At 40.0% G+C, this 15152-nt stretch overlaps 3 protein-coding genes and 1 pseudogene across 5 annotated transcripts in view; 1 reads left to right on the plus strand and 3 right to left on the minus strand.

The window, feature by feature from the left end:
* The window catches only part of LOC108114851, a 44215-nt gene extending 40325 nt beyond the window's left edge, over positions 1 to 3890 (minus strand). Inside the window, exon 1 of the mRNA XM_017225997.2 lies at positions 3383 to 3890. The gene's annotated coding sequence lies outside the window, so the exon portion shown is untranslated. The remainder of the gene's footprint in view (positions 1 to 3382) is intronic.
* Positions 3891 to 11064: 7174 nt separating this feature from the next.
* LOC108114781 lies at positions 11065 to 11751 on the minus strand (annotated as a pseudogene).
* A 99-nt stretch (positions 11752 to 11850) lies between these two features.
* LOC108114779 (dopamine N-acetyltransferase-like) lies at positions 11851 to 12608 on the minus strand. Its single transcript, XM_017225889.2, has one exon. It carries the CDS (start codon positions 12579 to 12581, stop codon positions 11913 to 11915), a length of 669 nt encoding a protein of 222 aa, XP_017081378.2. The 5' UTR covers positions 12582 to 12608; the 3' UTR covers positions 11851 to 11912.
* A 1441-nt stretch (positions 12609 to 14049) lies between these two features.
* Positions 14050 to 15152, plus strand: part of LOC108114874 (short neuropeptide F) — a 29999-nt gene continuing 28896 nt past the window's right edge. For all 3 annotated transcript variants that reach the window (XM_041819283.1, XM_041819284.1, XM_041819285.1), the window contains exon 1: positions 14050 to 14430. The gene's annotated coding sequence lies outside the window, so the exon portion shown is untranslated. The remainder of the gene's footprint in view (positions 14431 to 15152) is intronic.

Consider the following 15152-nt stretch of genomic DNA (forward strand, 5'->3'; position numbering starts at 1 on the left):
CAGAGGCCTCCGGGGTGAACCAAAAATTCAATTAGCTAGCTGCCTAATAAGATAGCCATTTTAATTGCTGGTAATAGGCAAAAAATTGCGCATACGCAGCATCTGCCCAAAAAGCTAAAACATTTTACATATCGACAGGTTAATGGTTTTTGCCAGCAACATTTTAATTAAATTTCAACGCCGACTTTGTATATTTTGAATATTTTGTGTATCACAATTTGCACTGCCCTATCCTTTATTCCATCTCCCCCCCCTTGTTTGTCAACGGCTGGCCAAAGGACATGCCAGCGGGGTCAGGAGTTGAATCAAAGGTAAAGGAAAAACCTTACCTTCTGGCGTGCCACGACAGCTTGTTTGCCCTGCTAATTAAAGTTGCGTAAAAGCGATTGCCATTGTTGCTCTTGTCGTCCCCGGCAAATACTTTGTGCAAATCAAAGTGACGACGTCGGGCAAAGCCAAAGGAGTGACCAACATTGTTTACCCACCTGTTCTTGCAGGTTGACAAGAAGGAAAAGTATCCTCTTACCGTGAGAACGAAACAATACTTTAATAATGCTAATTGCCTGAGCTTCTAAGGAAAAGTTTTCTCTAATAGATTTGTAAGAGTTAATTACAGAGTGCTCTTGGGAATTAAGTGGGATGATTTGATAGAGGATTTTAATAGTGGCTCTTGGGAAAGTCGCAAGATTAACTGATTGCTTTCCCTTAATTGGTTCCTGCTATGCACTTGAAACAAAAGTTATAGCTATTTGCTATATTTTTATTATTTAAATAAGATAAAAGTTGTTTAAAATCCATCCAGTTAAACATCCTTAATCGGCTCTCTTTTCCAAATTCATAATTGCTACTAATTATTTTGAGTGTAAGAAACATTTCTAATTCACTTTCTCATTACTTGCAAGCTGATGGAAAATTTGTTGACATATTTGCACATTCATAACGTCTGCATAGACTTTGACATTCATAGGCAGAGTCTTTAATTAAAACGGAAATGTAAAGCAAAAGTCTAATGAAGCTGCAATTGACTGACATTGATACGCAATTTTGCAAAAAGTTAAACCAAAAACAATGCCATCTCCTGTCTAGTCGATCTTGACAATGAGATTTCCTTTTGTTTGACTTTCAACTGCAATACCCAGCTCATAATCAATTACCAGCCATGACCTCAATAAAGGCCAAGATTCCCAGAAGAGTTCGAAGAGTGCCAGGTGGCGTGTCAATTGAATGATCATAAACAACGTTGTCGCTGCCCCAGACAAACATTGAAATGAAAATTGGAAAATGGAAAAGTCAACACAATCGATACAAAAGCGGAAACGAAAGCAAACTCGAGTCTCACTATCGATGAGCAGCAACGTCTGCGTATACGTAATTTTTGAGTTGACATTCGCTTCCTGACTCTTTTTCCCAACTATTTATAGCCGTCGGTGGCTGCTTTCTATTGAGACTCTTCACTTGCGGCCGAACGCTCTTCTTTATTGTCACCCAACCATTTTCAGCCATTATTTAAATGGCCCAAATGGAAGAGGAGCAGCTGCGTCTGCGGAATCCTCTGTTTTTGGTGACTGTTTGAGGATGATATCCCATTCTCTGGGACTCTCGACTTCCAAAAAGGTCGAGACCATCTCGTTGGATTTAAGTTTAAGTCCCAGCTGCCTAAAGATAACCAAAAATGGCAAGCATTTGGCTTCAAAATTGGGATTATGAATATTATAGCCAACGTTTTTCGTAATGGCTCATTGATGGTAAAACTCTTTCTTATTCCAAACTAGAGGGTCAAGTTGGTTATGAGCCGAAATGTTATCATTTGCTAGTAAATATTTGTAGTTTATTATATCTTTGTTTATCTATTTACATGGTTCTCAAAGAATTTTGGACAATCAAAACAAGGATTTGCATACAAAAGTTAAAACTGAGTTTATTACTAAGCACTAGGTTTAGGTTACACTGTAAAAAACTGCCTTGGGAAAGAGTATAGCTTGTTCAGAGAATCCAAATCATAGAAGAATAAACAGCTTTAGATTACAAAGGCTTCAATGGGTGTCTCTGTGTACTCGCTCTGACATCCGCTTTCATCCAAGCTCTAGAGTGGCCCACTTCAAGCGAGTGCCATGCAAATGGGATCGGACCCAGAACGCCCTATTCTTTGTCTGGCCTTTTGGGTCTGGGCCCAGTTCCTTATCTGCCGCGCCCATCTTGGCCTGCCACTCGACGCCGACGTCGTCTGGAGTCGGATTCCCAAAGCATACTCTCCAGATGGCCAAGGAATAGGAGTCAAGGGTGGAGTATGGGTAAAGAGATTCAGGATGAAGCTGGGTGCATGTCTGCAGCTTTTGGCTTAACAAGTGATAAACTTGTCGCTTGTCCGCTTCAAGTCCTTGGCCATTTTATCATTCCCGCCTCTGTAGAGTGTGCTCTCGAGGAGCTAGCTAGCCATTACCCAATCTCCCCTCCCCAAAGATCCAAGTACGGAGCTGCAAGTCGCTGGTAAATAGTTAAGTACAAATTGCATGGCTAATTTGAGCTGTTGCATAAGGCTTAAGAGCTGAAACGCACACACACAGACTACGGCCACTTCACAGCGTGTTGACAAGTTGACCGTAGAATTAACCGGAGAAGGTGTGAAGTGACAGAAGATTTGGCATGAGTAATGACCGTTGCGAGCTGTGCCCATGAAGTAGGCAGGTTTATTAGCAACTGTCAAGAAATAATTTCCACAGAACCTGCAAATTTGCGGACTAAGTTCATAGGTAATACACAGAACAGTACTGAGAGAGTCAAGGAACTTCATTCCAAAACCTGAACTAACGGCTTTGAAAAGACCACAAAGTACTTACTTTGAAATGATTCTCATAAGTATTGGCAAAGTCTTTGCTACACTTTTTACCTGCCTTGACTTCAAACCGAAATTGACTTATAATAAAAAACTTTCTATCTCCCAAACTTTTTCGCGTTAGAAATTGTTAAAATGTTGGCAGAAAAAGCAAAAGTAACAAGAATGAAGAGGGAAAATTAAAAGAGAAATAAAATGGATGAAATGCTCTAAGCTAGACCATGATGTTTGGCTGAAAATTACTAAATAAAAACCGGAAAATTACGGTTCTAAAATCAAAATTTGCTTAAGCCATTATATAGGCAGTTTTCAGGCCCCTTAAACCCACTAATGCGATAAGTATACAAAGCCAACACTAAGCCACAATTAACACAGTTCAAAATAAACCAAATAAATAAAGATAATTTACTGAGTTTCCCACAGTTAAGTTTCCGTTGTACCCATAACCCAATTCGAAATGCAAACCCTCTCTAATTATGATTTATTCCACATCTGGTCAACACCGCCAACCCGACCTTAACGAAAGCCCAAAAGGCAATTGAAACTTACCAGCTGGCAAATGTTTGTTTTCTTATTTACAGCAGCATTTGTATGCAGCTCGGGAGCAACTTTAACTTCATTTCAATGGTTTTATTAACCGACATCGTTCGCTGGCTTGTTGATTTGTTTTGTTGTTGTTGTTTTACCTGTTACCTGTTACCTGTTACCGTTCTACAAACGATTTCGATTTCCAGCACAAACAAACACACACTGCACTTTTGGGTGAGAAGATTTTTCGAAAAATTATTATTTTTACACCAAACACGGCGGTAATTTACGTAAATAATCAGGTTAAAACTAACACAAATAAATGGGGTTTGCGGTAGGAAAAATTCCGACAAGATAATGGTATTACACCTTTTTTTTACACAACGTACTAATTTAGCATTTGTTTAATGGGGCGCAATGAGGCGTTGTTTTTGTTTTGTTTTGTTTTTTTAGTGGGCCAGTCCAAAAAATTGAAAATTCAAAATTGAGCGAGTCGGCAGCCGAACGCGGTGAAACTCGTTTTTAGACTGAAAGGTAAGCTTTAAGTTCGCAGTTTGCTTGGCGGCCATGAGTTCGAATCGAACATGTTGCGTGTTGCAAGTTGTGGGTGGGCCAGCTGTTGCTGCTGTGCAAGTTAGAGCTGCTGCTGCTGTACAAGTTGCTGCTGCTGGTGGTGCAGCTGCCGCTCGTGTTCCATGTGCCTCATATTAATTGCAGCGTTTACCCATCGCCCACGTCCACCCGGCGAATAAAACAAACGACACAGAGCTGCAGCCACAAATTTACTAGGTTTTCTTTTTTCTCTCCTGTCGCTCTTTACACCTTTTGCTACCACCACACCTACCAGGAAAATCCCGTAGAATATGGCCAGCAAATAAAACGGAGCGCGTCCAGTTAGACAAGCACTCACCTTGTTAAAACCGTACCCAAAACCCTCTGGGTAACCCAACTGCCTTTGCATTTTATTTACATTTCAGCTGTGCTGCTTTAAAGGCGCATGATTAAGCAATAAATTCACACCAGACCAAGACAAACGCAAGGTTTCTAGTTGTAAGTTTAAGAAAAGAAGAACTGCAAGAAAAATTGGGTAACAACGAAGTTGCAGCATGGAAAAGGCAGAGAATATGCTAAAGCTCTTCTTGATATTCTTGATAATTCTTTAAAAAGGTAGATAAATATATATATGAAAAACCTTAAAATATATTAAAAATCAAATCAAATTCAGCATTTTCCCAGGTGTATCTTCGTTTGCAATTTTTCTACGATTTCCCTGTGGGTGTATTGTTGCCGTTGTTAACGGTGTTTTTCTTTTATTTATAATAAAGTTTACCTTTTGCTCCACTGCTTTCAGGCAGATTTTCTATTTGTATTTACAATTGATTTGCATTTGAGTAATCCTGTTTCCTCCATCGACCATCGAGCGGAAGCCAACAACGCACAAGAGCGATGGAGAAAGGTGTAAATATTATGATTATGGCTGAGATGGAGATTGAGATGTAGGTAAATAATATTGCCACGGGTGTGAGTTCAACAGGTGCCTTAAGGTATATCATAATAATGGTTGGGAAATGCAAAAAGGAAACATAATCCACTTGAACGGGGGAGTGCTTTTTCTCGAATGCAATCGGTATTGGATAAGAACTGCAATTGAGGAAGTGGCGATAGTATCGGATGTAATGAGTGGTTTGATGACAAAAAGGAAACTTTGAGGTTGAGTCAATGACCCTAGGGTTTCCAATATCATTTTGTATACAGCTTTCTTAATTTAAATCCCATTAATGGTGAACTATTAGTTCTATTTTTAAATAAGGTTCCCTCCCTTCTCAGGTTCTACTCTATTTCGTAGTCGTAACTCTCTATTCAAGAACATTGCCGTAACGATCTTTGCTCTGTTCAATATTTACATTCTAAATGACTTCATTGCTAAGTCAAACAGATTAAATCTCTATTAGTTTTTAAATAAGCTTCCCCTTCGGCGCTTGAGTGGCGTCAATAGACCCCGACGAACCCGAGAACCCGATCCAAACCCGACCCTGACCCCAAGGCGACTTTTGGGCACGCCAATAATGACGACGACTACATCGACGACGCATTGTTTCCACCGCTGATCTTGTCCAAGTCGCTTTATCCACTTATTTCCCTCCTCGTCTTCTGGCCCTCTGCCGATGATGAATTAATCGGTGATCGCAGTTTTGGGCTCCAGTGGGCGTTATAATGATTTATTATGCCGATTGACCACGCACTGTAACAACAAACTTACTAAGCCAAAATGAGAGAGAAGGAAACCAGAATGCCCAACTGAAGTGGGATACAGTGAGATTGATATACTCTTCTCAAATGATCGGACAAGAAAGTGTTTTTCAAGGCGATTGAACTATTTTTATGGCCAAATGTAGGTAGGTTCTTTTATCTTTTTCGGTTCATTTTTTTAATTTTTGAGAAGACAACCAACCAATCTCTTTTTCCTTCAGTGCAAATGATCTTCTCTTTATCTAACGAATCTTTAAATTCAAGAATTCCCAGCATAATTGGAGTATCAATCAGATGCGTAAAAGTGCGAAATGCCAACTAGAAGGAGCCGTGAAAGCCAGTCAAAACTGAAAGTCAAATTCCCGCCTGTCCCACTGCTTTATATTTCTCACTCAAAGCCCTGTGGTTGAGTGGATGACTGGGTGGTTGGATGGGTGGCTAGATGGGTGGCTATAACAGACTGCTATATGGGTGGCTAGGTGGGCGTGCGAGGTGGGGGCTCTGTCAGGTGTCCTTGCCTGCGTACCGGCAGCCGGATGATATATCACAAACGCAGACGGGCGGCAGGTGTACGCCGCATCACCCTCGTCATCTTTCTCATTAAGAGGCAGCCAGTCGTTTATTTATGCACTTGACTTGCGTGGCGCCTTGGGCGGCTAGGGGGCAAAAGGAGGCGTGGCTGTTGGTTGGCTGGATGTTAAAAAGACCAGACCAAGAGCCTTAATGAGCATATCATATTTCACACATGTCCGCTTGGCTGCTTAAACCCATCGTCACCTTTTTGAGCGCCCATTTAGCTTTGAGTGCAATCTGAAATTGTTTCTCAAGTGCACTTGGTTGGGGATCTGTGAGGGAAACGGTGGGAAAGGTTCTGGGGACCACCCTACCCGAAATATGTGAAATCCAAAACTGACAAATGGCCCGGGCATGAAGGAGATTATTAACCCGCCAGGAGTCATTTAATATGCCCACCTAACGGCAGCTAAACATGCTCAACTGTCACTTTTTAGAGCCCTGGCTAGGAGCCTGAAAATCCGTCATAAAACTTCCCAAGCATCTGGAGAGTGGCGAATAAAACTTTATAACATGCATTAGCCGTGGTCCTGACTGCTTAGAGTGATTCAAACTTTCTTAGTAAAACAAAAAAAATTTGTTTGCATGCCTTAAAAAGTTTATGAATAGTAAGAGGTTCCCTGAGGTTAAGAGGTACATGAAGAACTATTTTTAGAAATCTATAAAAGCACTCAAAACTGTTTGATAAGATTTCCATGTGTGGGAGACGTAAAACTTTGTTTTATTTTGAGGACTTACTAAAACAATTCAAAAAATATAAATAAAATATATACTTTTTAGTTTTCTATTCTAAGACAATACAAGTTAAAGAGAATATTCATAAAAACTCCCAAGTTGGTTATGGATTAAACTGGCGGAAGACTCCTAATCAGCAAAGTCTTTGTACTTTTTGATAACCACAAAGACCTTGAGCTGTCTATTAACAATGTAATAAAAAACCAAAACTTATAACAGAAGCAACTACTTGAAACTGTGAGAAGATCTGAAGAATAAAACCAACCATGATTATATTGAGTTAATGAGAAAATGCCATTACAACCGAATCATTAAGTAGGTGGCAAAACAATTAGACCTCGGGTAAAACCAGAAATGAATTATTTCCCATGTTCGTTACTAGTCCACTGTGCCTGTCCGAAATGGCTTAAAGCCCTGTTCCAGTTAATTGTTCATTAAGAGAGGTGTCAGAGGTGCAAGCTACTCAAATTGAGTTGTAACAATACGTAAACCGATCCAAAAATATTCAACCAAGTTAACCAACCAACCAGCCAACCAACCAGACAGTCGCGCACATTAATTATGTTAATTGAACTGCAAGGCACTCTGTGGGAGAAATTTCGCAAGGGAGATGACGATGACGAGGACGATGACGAGAAATTAAGCCATCCTCCGCGGAACCACAGACACATAACTCATAATGCCATTTCCACATGAAGACTGCCGGGGCATAACTCAGCTTACCTTCGCATCACCAGCAGACATGTAGAACTTTAGGCGAGACTTCATTAAAACTTGTGGCAGATAGTGGCCAACAAGGCTTTAGGTCCTACGGTTCTGGCCAGCAACTGGGAGACAATCGGCGGAGATGCTGGGCCATCGGTTATAGGCCCAAGACCAAAAACAGACAAACTGCAGTCGTGCCTAATGACCACAAAAATAGCCAAATGCAGTTTAATTTATTACACAGGAACGTCAACGGTGCACTAAAGAAAAAGTTTTTGAATAATATTTATTGGGTTTTTAAAGGAAATTAAAAGAAGTTTACTAATATTTTCAGAGCTTAATAAGTTTGATAATAAAACAAAAACTTAGTTTCTTTTATACACTTTTATTAAATTATTTTTGCTAGGCCTTTTCACTTTCATTTTTAGTATTGAAATCAATAGAACTTTACCGCCTGCTCCTGCAACCTATTATTATTATTTAGCTTTTGGCCATAGTACTCTAGCCTTTTAAAGGCTTTCCATCTTTTTGGCTTGCTTTACCGCCCCTCCATGAGAATCCTTAGCAAATACACCAACCAAGCAACAGTTGAGTGATTTATGAGCCGCATCTCCTCCAGTTTTGGCCCCCATGATGTGCGTTATCACTTAATTTGGAAATTACTTGCCAAATAAGACAGCACATCTTGGCCCCCTGTTTTCCTTTGCCATAACTGTGTTTTATTTGACGTATCTGCAAATCGCATTAGCAGCTTGTTTAATTGCATAAAACGTTTGCTCGAAGCTCATAAATTATGCAGCTCCGAGCAGAGTTGAGGTGTTTGAAAGAACCACCTGATGAGGTTTGGGGGCGGCAGCTTCGGTGGGATTGGCGGGCCTATTAATAGAACAAGGGCAGCTCAAGGCCAACTGCAATCAGCGAAATCAATCAAAATACAAGAGAAGAAGGAAAAAAGGGAAAATGAAAAATATGAAAAGCAAGAATAATGGAAAAGTGCAACCAAAAGGCAGGGAGGAGACCCCGCATATCCTCCCAGATGAGTTGCATTGTCAGGGGGCGAACAATGCATAATTACTGATAATGATTTAGCGCATTGTTGAGGTCGGAGTGGTGGTTAGTCTATTGTTCTGCCGGGCGTCTAGGATGCTGTCCCGCCAGATTTCCTTACATCCCCCGCTCTCCCCCCTGATGATGATGATTGGTCTTAGTTATGAGATAGATTCGTGGGACTGGCAGAAAAGGAACAAGTCGATTCCTTAAGCAGCTCTTAAGCAGGCGTCGATGATGATAAAATAATAAAAATTGATTTGCCCGTCATGTTTTGGCGATAAAATTTTACAACAGCTCCAGTCGAGCGGAAAGCGTCATGCGAAATTATCATTATCCATTTGGGGGTCTTCCAAGTCAGCAGGAACATCGACGGGAATGGGGCACGTAACTAGGCTTTTGCCTGTTGCACGGCCAGCAAATCATAGTTAACGACGTGGACCCCATCCTGGCTATCTGGATAACCATTGGGGACCTCAGATGGGTTTTCAATTAATCCCGCTTCCAAGTGATTTTTCACACCTTCTTCCCATGATCATCGAGAGGTGGCCCCTGGTCCGGGGGCCTTTGGCTAATTGAGCCGTCAAGTAATGGTCGATGGCTTGAAGTATTTAATTGATATGCGTCGGCCTTTGAGTGTTTTTTTGTTCAGTTGTTGGCTGAGGGTGGGCGGGCGTAAAATGTGTAAATATTGTTCACATACAAAAAACACTTCACCCACTACCGGTTAATGGTGAAATGAATTGCCTAAATATTTATATCTTCTGAGAAATAGTTTTATGGTTACCAGTAAATAACCTTGAAACTTTTTTAAATCATTTTTTTAAATATTTATCAAATTTCTAAGGAATATAAAATTATTATATTATTATAATTATTTATTTTTCTACCCGTTACTCGTAGAGTAAAAGGGTATACTAGATTCGTTGAAAAGTATGTAACAGATGGAAGCGTTTCTGACCGTATAAAGTGTATATATTCTTGATCAGGATCAATAGCGAAGACGAATGAGCCATGTCCGTCTGTCCGTATGAACGCTGAGATCTCAGGAACTTTAAGAGATACTAAGTTGAGATTAACCATGAAGATTATTGAGGTCCCTATGCAGAGCAAGTTTATTACAGCATCCTGCCAAGCCCACTCCTAGCCCACAAATCGCAAAAAACTAGAATTTCTGAAATCTCAGAACTATTTGAGCTAGAAAGTTGAAATTTAGTATGCATAAACTTTGGATGCCAGCGCATCTTATAGTGGTACTATCCAGCCACACCCACCCATACGCCCACAAGGCTCAAAAGACGGTTTTCGGATTTTCTAGAAAAGCTGATATCTCGGTAACTATGAGAGATTGAAAGTTCGGATTAAGCATGTAGGTTTTTATGATGCCCCAAATGCGAATTGTTTTTCCGATCAAGCCACGTCCACTCTAACGCCCACAAAACCCGAAAATCCAAAAATTCAAAAATCTCAAAAACAACAAGAGCTACAAAGTTTTGCTTAAGAATACGTATTTAAGAGATGCCTCTGCAACTTGCCAGGAAGTTGCATCGGGCCACGCCCACTCTAACGCCCACAAAACGCGGAAAAATGTGGCGTATGTATAACTTATTTCTGTTAATATCTATCGATTTACCAAAGATTTTTCAAATCGGATCATTATTTTGCTTTTTATGAAGAAATTTAAGTTATAAAGGCCTCGCCTGGGCAGTGACGTCACTATCACTATACTCGACATTCTTACTCCGACAATAGGTGGCGCCTTGTAAATTTCCACTAGCAAAATGAGTATTTTTTAAAATTGTGCAAAACAGTAACGGGTATCTTATAGTCTTTTTGTTTGTTTTTTATTTATGTTTGCCAACAATTCAACTTACAGTTTTATACACCTTCGCTTTTTTACTAAATACGTAATAGAGTTACTTATGGCATTTAACGGTTTTGAAATTAAAAAAAACTTTTCTAAGACCTTAAAGCTTAAGTAGTTGAAAAAATTGAAATGCAGCTTTAACCAACGGAAAGCTTGTGTATAAAGCTAAACCTAATACTCCAAAAAGTCGCAAATATGTAAATAAAATGTCATGTAAAATATTTGTACAGTTTGACATCCACCTGCACAGGGTGTCCAAGATATTTGAAACATTTTCTAACGCATAAAAAGGAGAAAGTTTAAGAAAATAAGTAAAATTATACTTGGTTTTATAATTTATTCAAATAGGATTTATTTAACTTTATTTAGTTTTAAATTAACCATAAGATTGTTTAACTTTTAATCAACTTGAGCAAATCATATTTTAATAGCCAAAATCTTAATTGCTGATAATCACATTTTGATTTTTTTTGGTTTTTATTTTAATCAGCTAAGAAATCAACTAAATGGATATCCACTGATAAGCTCATAGTTTAATTGCCATGATACGCAGCATTGTGTGTGGTTCTGGGGGTGTGAAGATGGGCTTACCATCAGCGCCCTTGTAGTCGGCGTAAGCCCAAGAGTGGACGCACTGCATCCCCAGTGCCGCCTTCTGACGGGCGGAGTAGAAGCTGGTACAGTAGGCCACCATTGCAGGAAATCCTTTGGAACGGCCAACGTCCATCAAAGTGCCAACTAGTCGGGATCCAAGTCCTTTGCCCCTCATGGAAGTAGCCACACAGGTAATATCAGAGTAAAGAGCTTTTGAGATGCCAAAACGCTCGAAGAGATTCGCTTCCCGTTCAATTTCAGAGAGCAGGACGGTCATGCGGCCCCATGCATGCTTTTCTATGGTTTCCGCCTCAATGCGATGCTTTTCCAGATCCTCCGGATACTGGGCTCCAGCTAGGACAAAACCCACTAGCCGCCCACCGTTGCTTTCGTCGAGGGCCACCAAACAGGTACCCTGAGCTATCATCGACCTATGAATCTTTTCGTTCTCCGTCAAATTTTGCAGGTGGACGTCTTCCCCGCAGGATTGGCACAAAGGCTAAGACTCGTAGTAGTTTTTTCGCATAAATAATTTCACATTTTTATAATCCGCCTGGTTCATAGTGCGTATCATAATTCCATCTTTGGACGCCACCATGATTGCGATCTTAGTTTGGTCGACACTTCTTGCCGGTTAGTTAGGAACTAAAGTGCATAGATCTACCAATTTGGCTTTATACTGTACTGATAACTATATCGTAATTAGGAGGGATTTGCCTAGTGTATAACAATCTTTATGCGTGTACAAAAATATACTTAAAGTTTATGAACTAACTATCGTCATAGTTTTATGGCCATAACTCGAGCCATGGTGTGGGGTGCAGCTGGTGCGAAGATCGGTTTGCCATTTGCATCTTTGTAGTCAGCGTACACCAGGGAGTGGATGCACTGCATCCCCAGTGCCTCCTTCTGACGGGCGGAGTAGAAACTAGTGCAGTAGGCCACCATCGCAGGAAACCCTTTAGATCGGCCGACGTCCATCAAAGTGTCAGCTAGTCGGGAGCCGAGTCCTTTGCCCCTCATCGAAGCATCCACACTCGTAATGTGGGAGTAGAGTACTTTCGAGATGCCAAAGCGTTCAAAGAGATTGGCTTCACGTTCAATCTTAGAGAGTAAGACGGCGATGCGACCCCATGCATGTTGCTCCATGGCATCGGCCTCAATGCGATGCTTTTCTACATCTTCGGGAAACTGAGCTCCGGCCAGTACGAATCCTACCAATCGTCCACCGTCGTTCTCGTCAAAGGCCACCAGACAGGTGCCCTGGGCGATCATCGACAGATGGTACTCGTCGTTTTCCTTCTCATTTTGCCCGACGAGGCACTCGCCACTAGACTGGCACAAGGGTTCTGAAGAGAAGAAGTCGCCCTCCATCTGTGATTTTACGGCTTTGTAGTCCTCCTCTGTCATAATCCGTATGGTGATACCATCCTTGGTATTGGAGGCCATCGTAAGCTTGTTTCTAACTTCTGCGCGGTTTCGTTGGTAGCAAAATAAGAACTGCAATGGTAAACCTCTTTTGGCTTTTATATAGGATCGTTATCTTCACGGTTGTCAATAAACACTTGCATACAAAATCCTACCTCAATGATAGTACGATCTTGACCTTAGTTTTTAAATTGTTATTTTTCTTATGATTTCAAAAAAGGCAGCGTTAGAGATTTGTTAACTAGTGTAAATACAGATAAATAATAATTTTTGTTAAGTCTTATCACCTAAAAAACAATACTGTTGAAAATTTGAAGTGAAATCTTATCTGATTGAGTTTAAAAAGAAAAAGAAATGCATATAGATAAGACGTGATAATACCCGTTGCCAAGAAAGTGTCGAACAAGTCGTTGAATTATTACGGAATAAAGTTAAATACAATTCGTGATAATAATCAGTTGTATCTTCGGAGATTTTCAGCATATTTATTATCCTTTTGTTGTTATTAAACTTGCATTTCTGATAAAAAGCATAACACATTTTCAATAAACCCAAAGTCATATAACTTAACAGCGTATTGTTTTTCATTTTAAGCGATTTCAACGCTCATTAACAGTCAGAATGTCAAAAGTGAAATGTAAATACAGCTGCAAAAATGGAAATTCGAGAAGGGGACAACCAATCCATTGGTCGTAGAAGTAGGAAACCCAAATGCTAGATTAAATCCTGACTACAAATATGAACGAATAAAGGCCAAAATGCCTGACTATCTATATCCTTCGCAGCTTTGGGTATCCTGGCGTAGGCGCCGCCTACCGATATGTGTGCGTAGGTGACCAGCTCTACAGCAACAAGCTCTACAACAACTTGGCCAATTCCGATTTCAGCGAATGGCAGGCAGCTAGCACAGCTTTAAATCAACGCGTCCCCGACCCGCTGACGTCACAGCAGTCAGGACAATAAACAGAAAGAAAAGGTTAAGTTAAGGGAATGGACTTTGGGATACCCTCTAATCACTGTCTGGTAAGAAAAATGGGCTGCCTAACAGCCCAACTAACTGCCACTCAAACTTGAGTGTCATTAAGTTTAAATACTTAAATATTTATTGCAAGTTAAACTATCACGGAGTTTTAAAATTGTGTAACATTTAAAGCCATAAATACAACATTTATTATTATAATTTAAAAAAATTTCTATCTTCCACCTATCTTCTTCATAAGAACCCAACATTCCCATCTTAATTTCCCAAGTAATAGATATAAAAATTGCGTGGGCGGCAAAGTATTCTCCATTAGTCAAGACTTGAACCTCTGGCAGCCGGTTAGTTGGGAAAGCTTTCGGTTGAAGAATCAACAGGAGCAACCAGTTGAAGTTGAACTGAATATGCCGACATTATCAACTTCGTAGCGTTTCGGGAGGAATTCGGCTTTTACTGCTGGCTATAAAACAAGTCGTTGGCCTCGTGGCCATTGCATTCGTTCGGCGCGCTTCGAAGGAATCTCAACTTACCACCAAGCAATCAACCTTGCAACGGCTAACAGTTTTCAACAGTTTCAAAAAACCAAGTTTTCAACTTCAATTCGTGTTATCTTTAGTTTCGCGTTTTTCCAGTTGTCAATCATTAAGTCAATTTTTAAGGTGCATAAAGCGTGGCATACTTTTGTGCGCTCTCTGTCAACCGAATTCCCAACTTAATTGAAAAACTTTTTGAAGCACTTTTCCGTTGAATTGCGGACATTGTGGAATGAACAAATCCAGTTAAATCAGTGGTAGCATTTTGAAGAGAATTTGTATGCAGACTCATTGAATTTCGATTTGAAATTTAAAGAAAAAAGCGGTTAAGTGAGCGCGTTTTGCTTTTAAGCTACAGGTAAGTTTATGAAAAGCAAGTAAAAGATCATTGAAAATCAAAACTATTTGAAAGTTTAATCTAAAGGAAAATAAAGGAACCATATCTCTTCAGCATTGTAAAAGAAATTAAAGATTTCTTCCTCAATATTTGATATCTGGGTGAAACTGATACAAGAAAGGAAAACATAAATTTTTCCTATATTTTCAAAAGTCAAGACGCAGAAGTCACCGAGTACTCACTGCCGCTTTTTCCTATAGTACAATCGATGTACGCTTAATGTCAACACAAGACCCCTGTCACCCATATCAAAAGGACATCAGGCACTTTGTTAAACAAAACTCATAAAATATCAATAATTGTCAATCAACTTTCTTTCGGCTGTGTTAGTATAGTCTGGCCTATAACCTTTTTACAACTCTTCAAGGCGGTATAAGAAAAAAGTGCCCGAGTTGCTTTCACCCAACCAATTTTCAGCCCTTTTCTATGATTTGTGGTAAGGGTTTTTTAGACCCCATTCGTTAGATATTTTAATGGTTTTTGTTAGGGTGCAAAAAAAATTAAACATTAGAACGGAATTTTACTATAAGTGAGGGAGTAAATTAAGGATCTGCCAAGTTGGCGCAACATTTTCATTACCTGACACAAAACGAAAAACGAACCCACACGAGAAGTCACATAAAGATTGCCGTCATTTGATAGAGCCAAATTATAGAATTTGTGGGCGTGCCACAGCATGGCGT

The sequence above is a fragment of the Drosophila eugracilis genome, unplaced genomic scaffold (assembly GCF_018153835.1).
Source record: "Drosophila eugracilis isolate 14026-0451.02 unplaced genomic scaffold, ASM1815383v1 contig_513, whole genome shotgun sequence".
NCBI lineage: Eukaryota > Metazoa > Arthropoda > Insecta > Diptera > Drosophilidae > Drosophila > Drosophila eugracilis.

Excerpts from the sequence above, each read along its gene's own strand:
- LOC108114779 (XM_017225889.2), bottom strand. The coding sequence starts at position 12,581 with ATGGCCTCCAATACCAAGGATGGTATCACCATACGGATTATGACAGAG.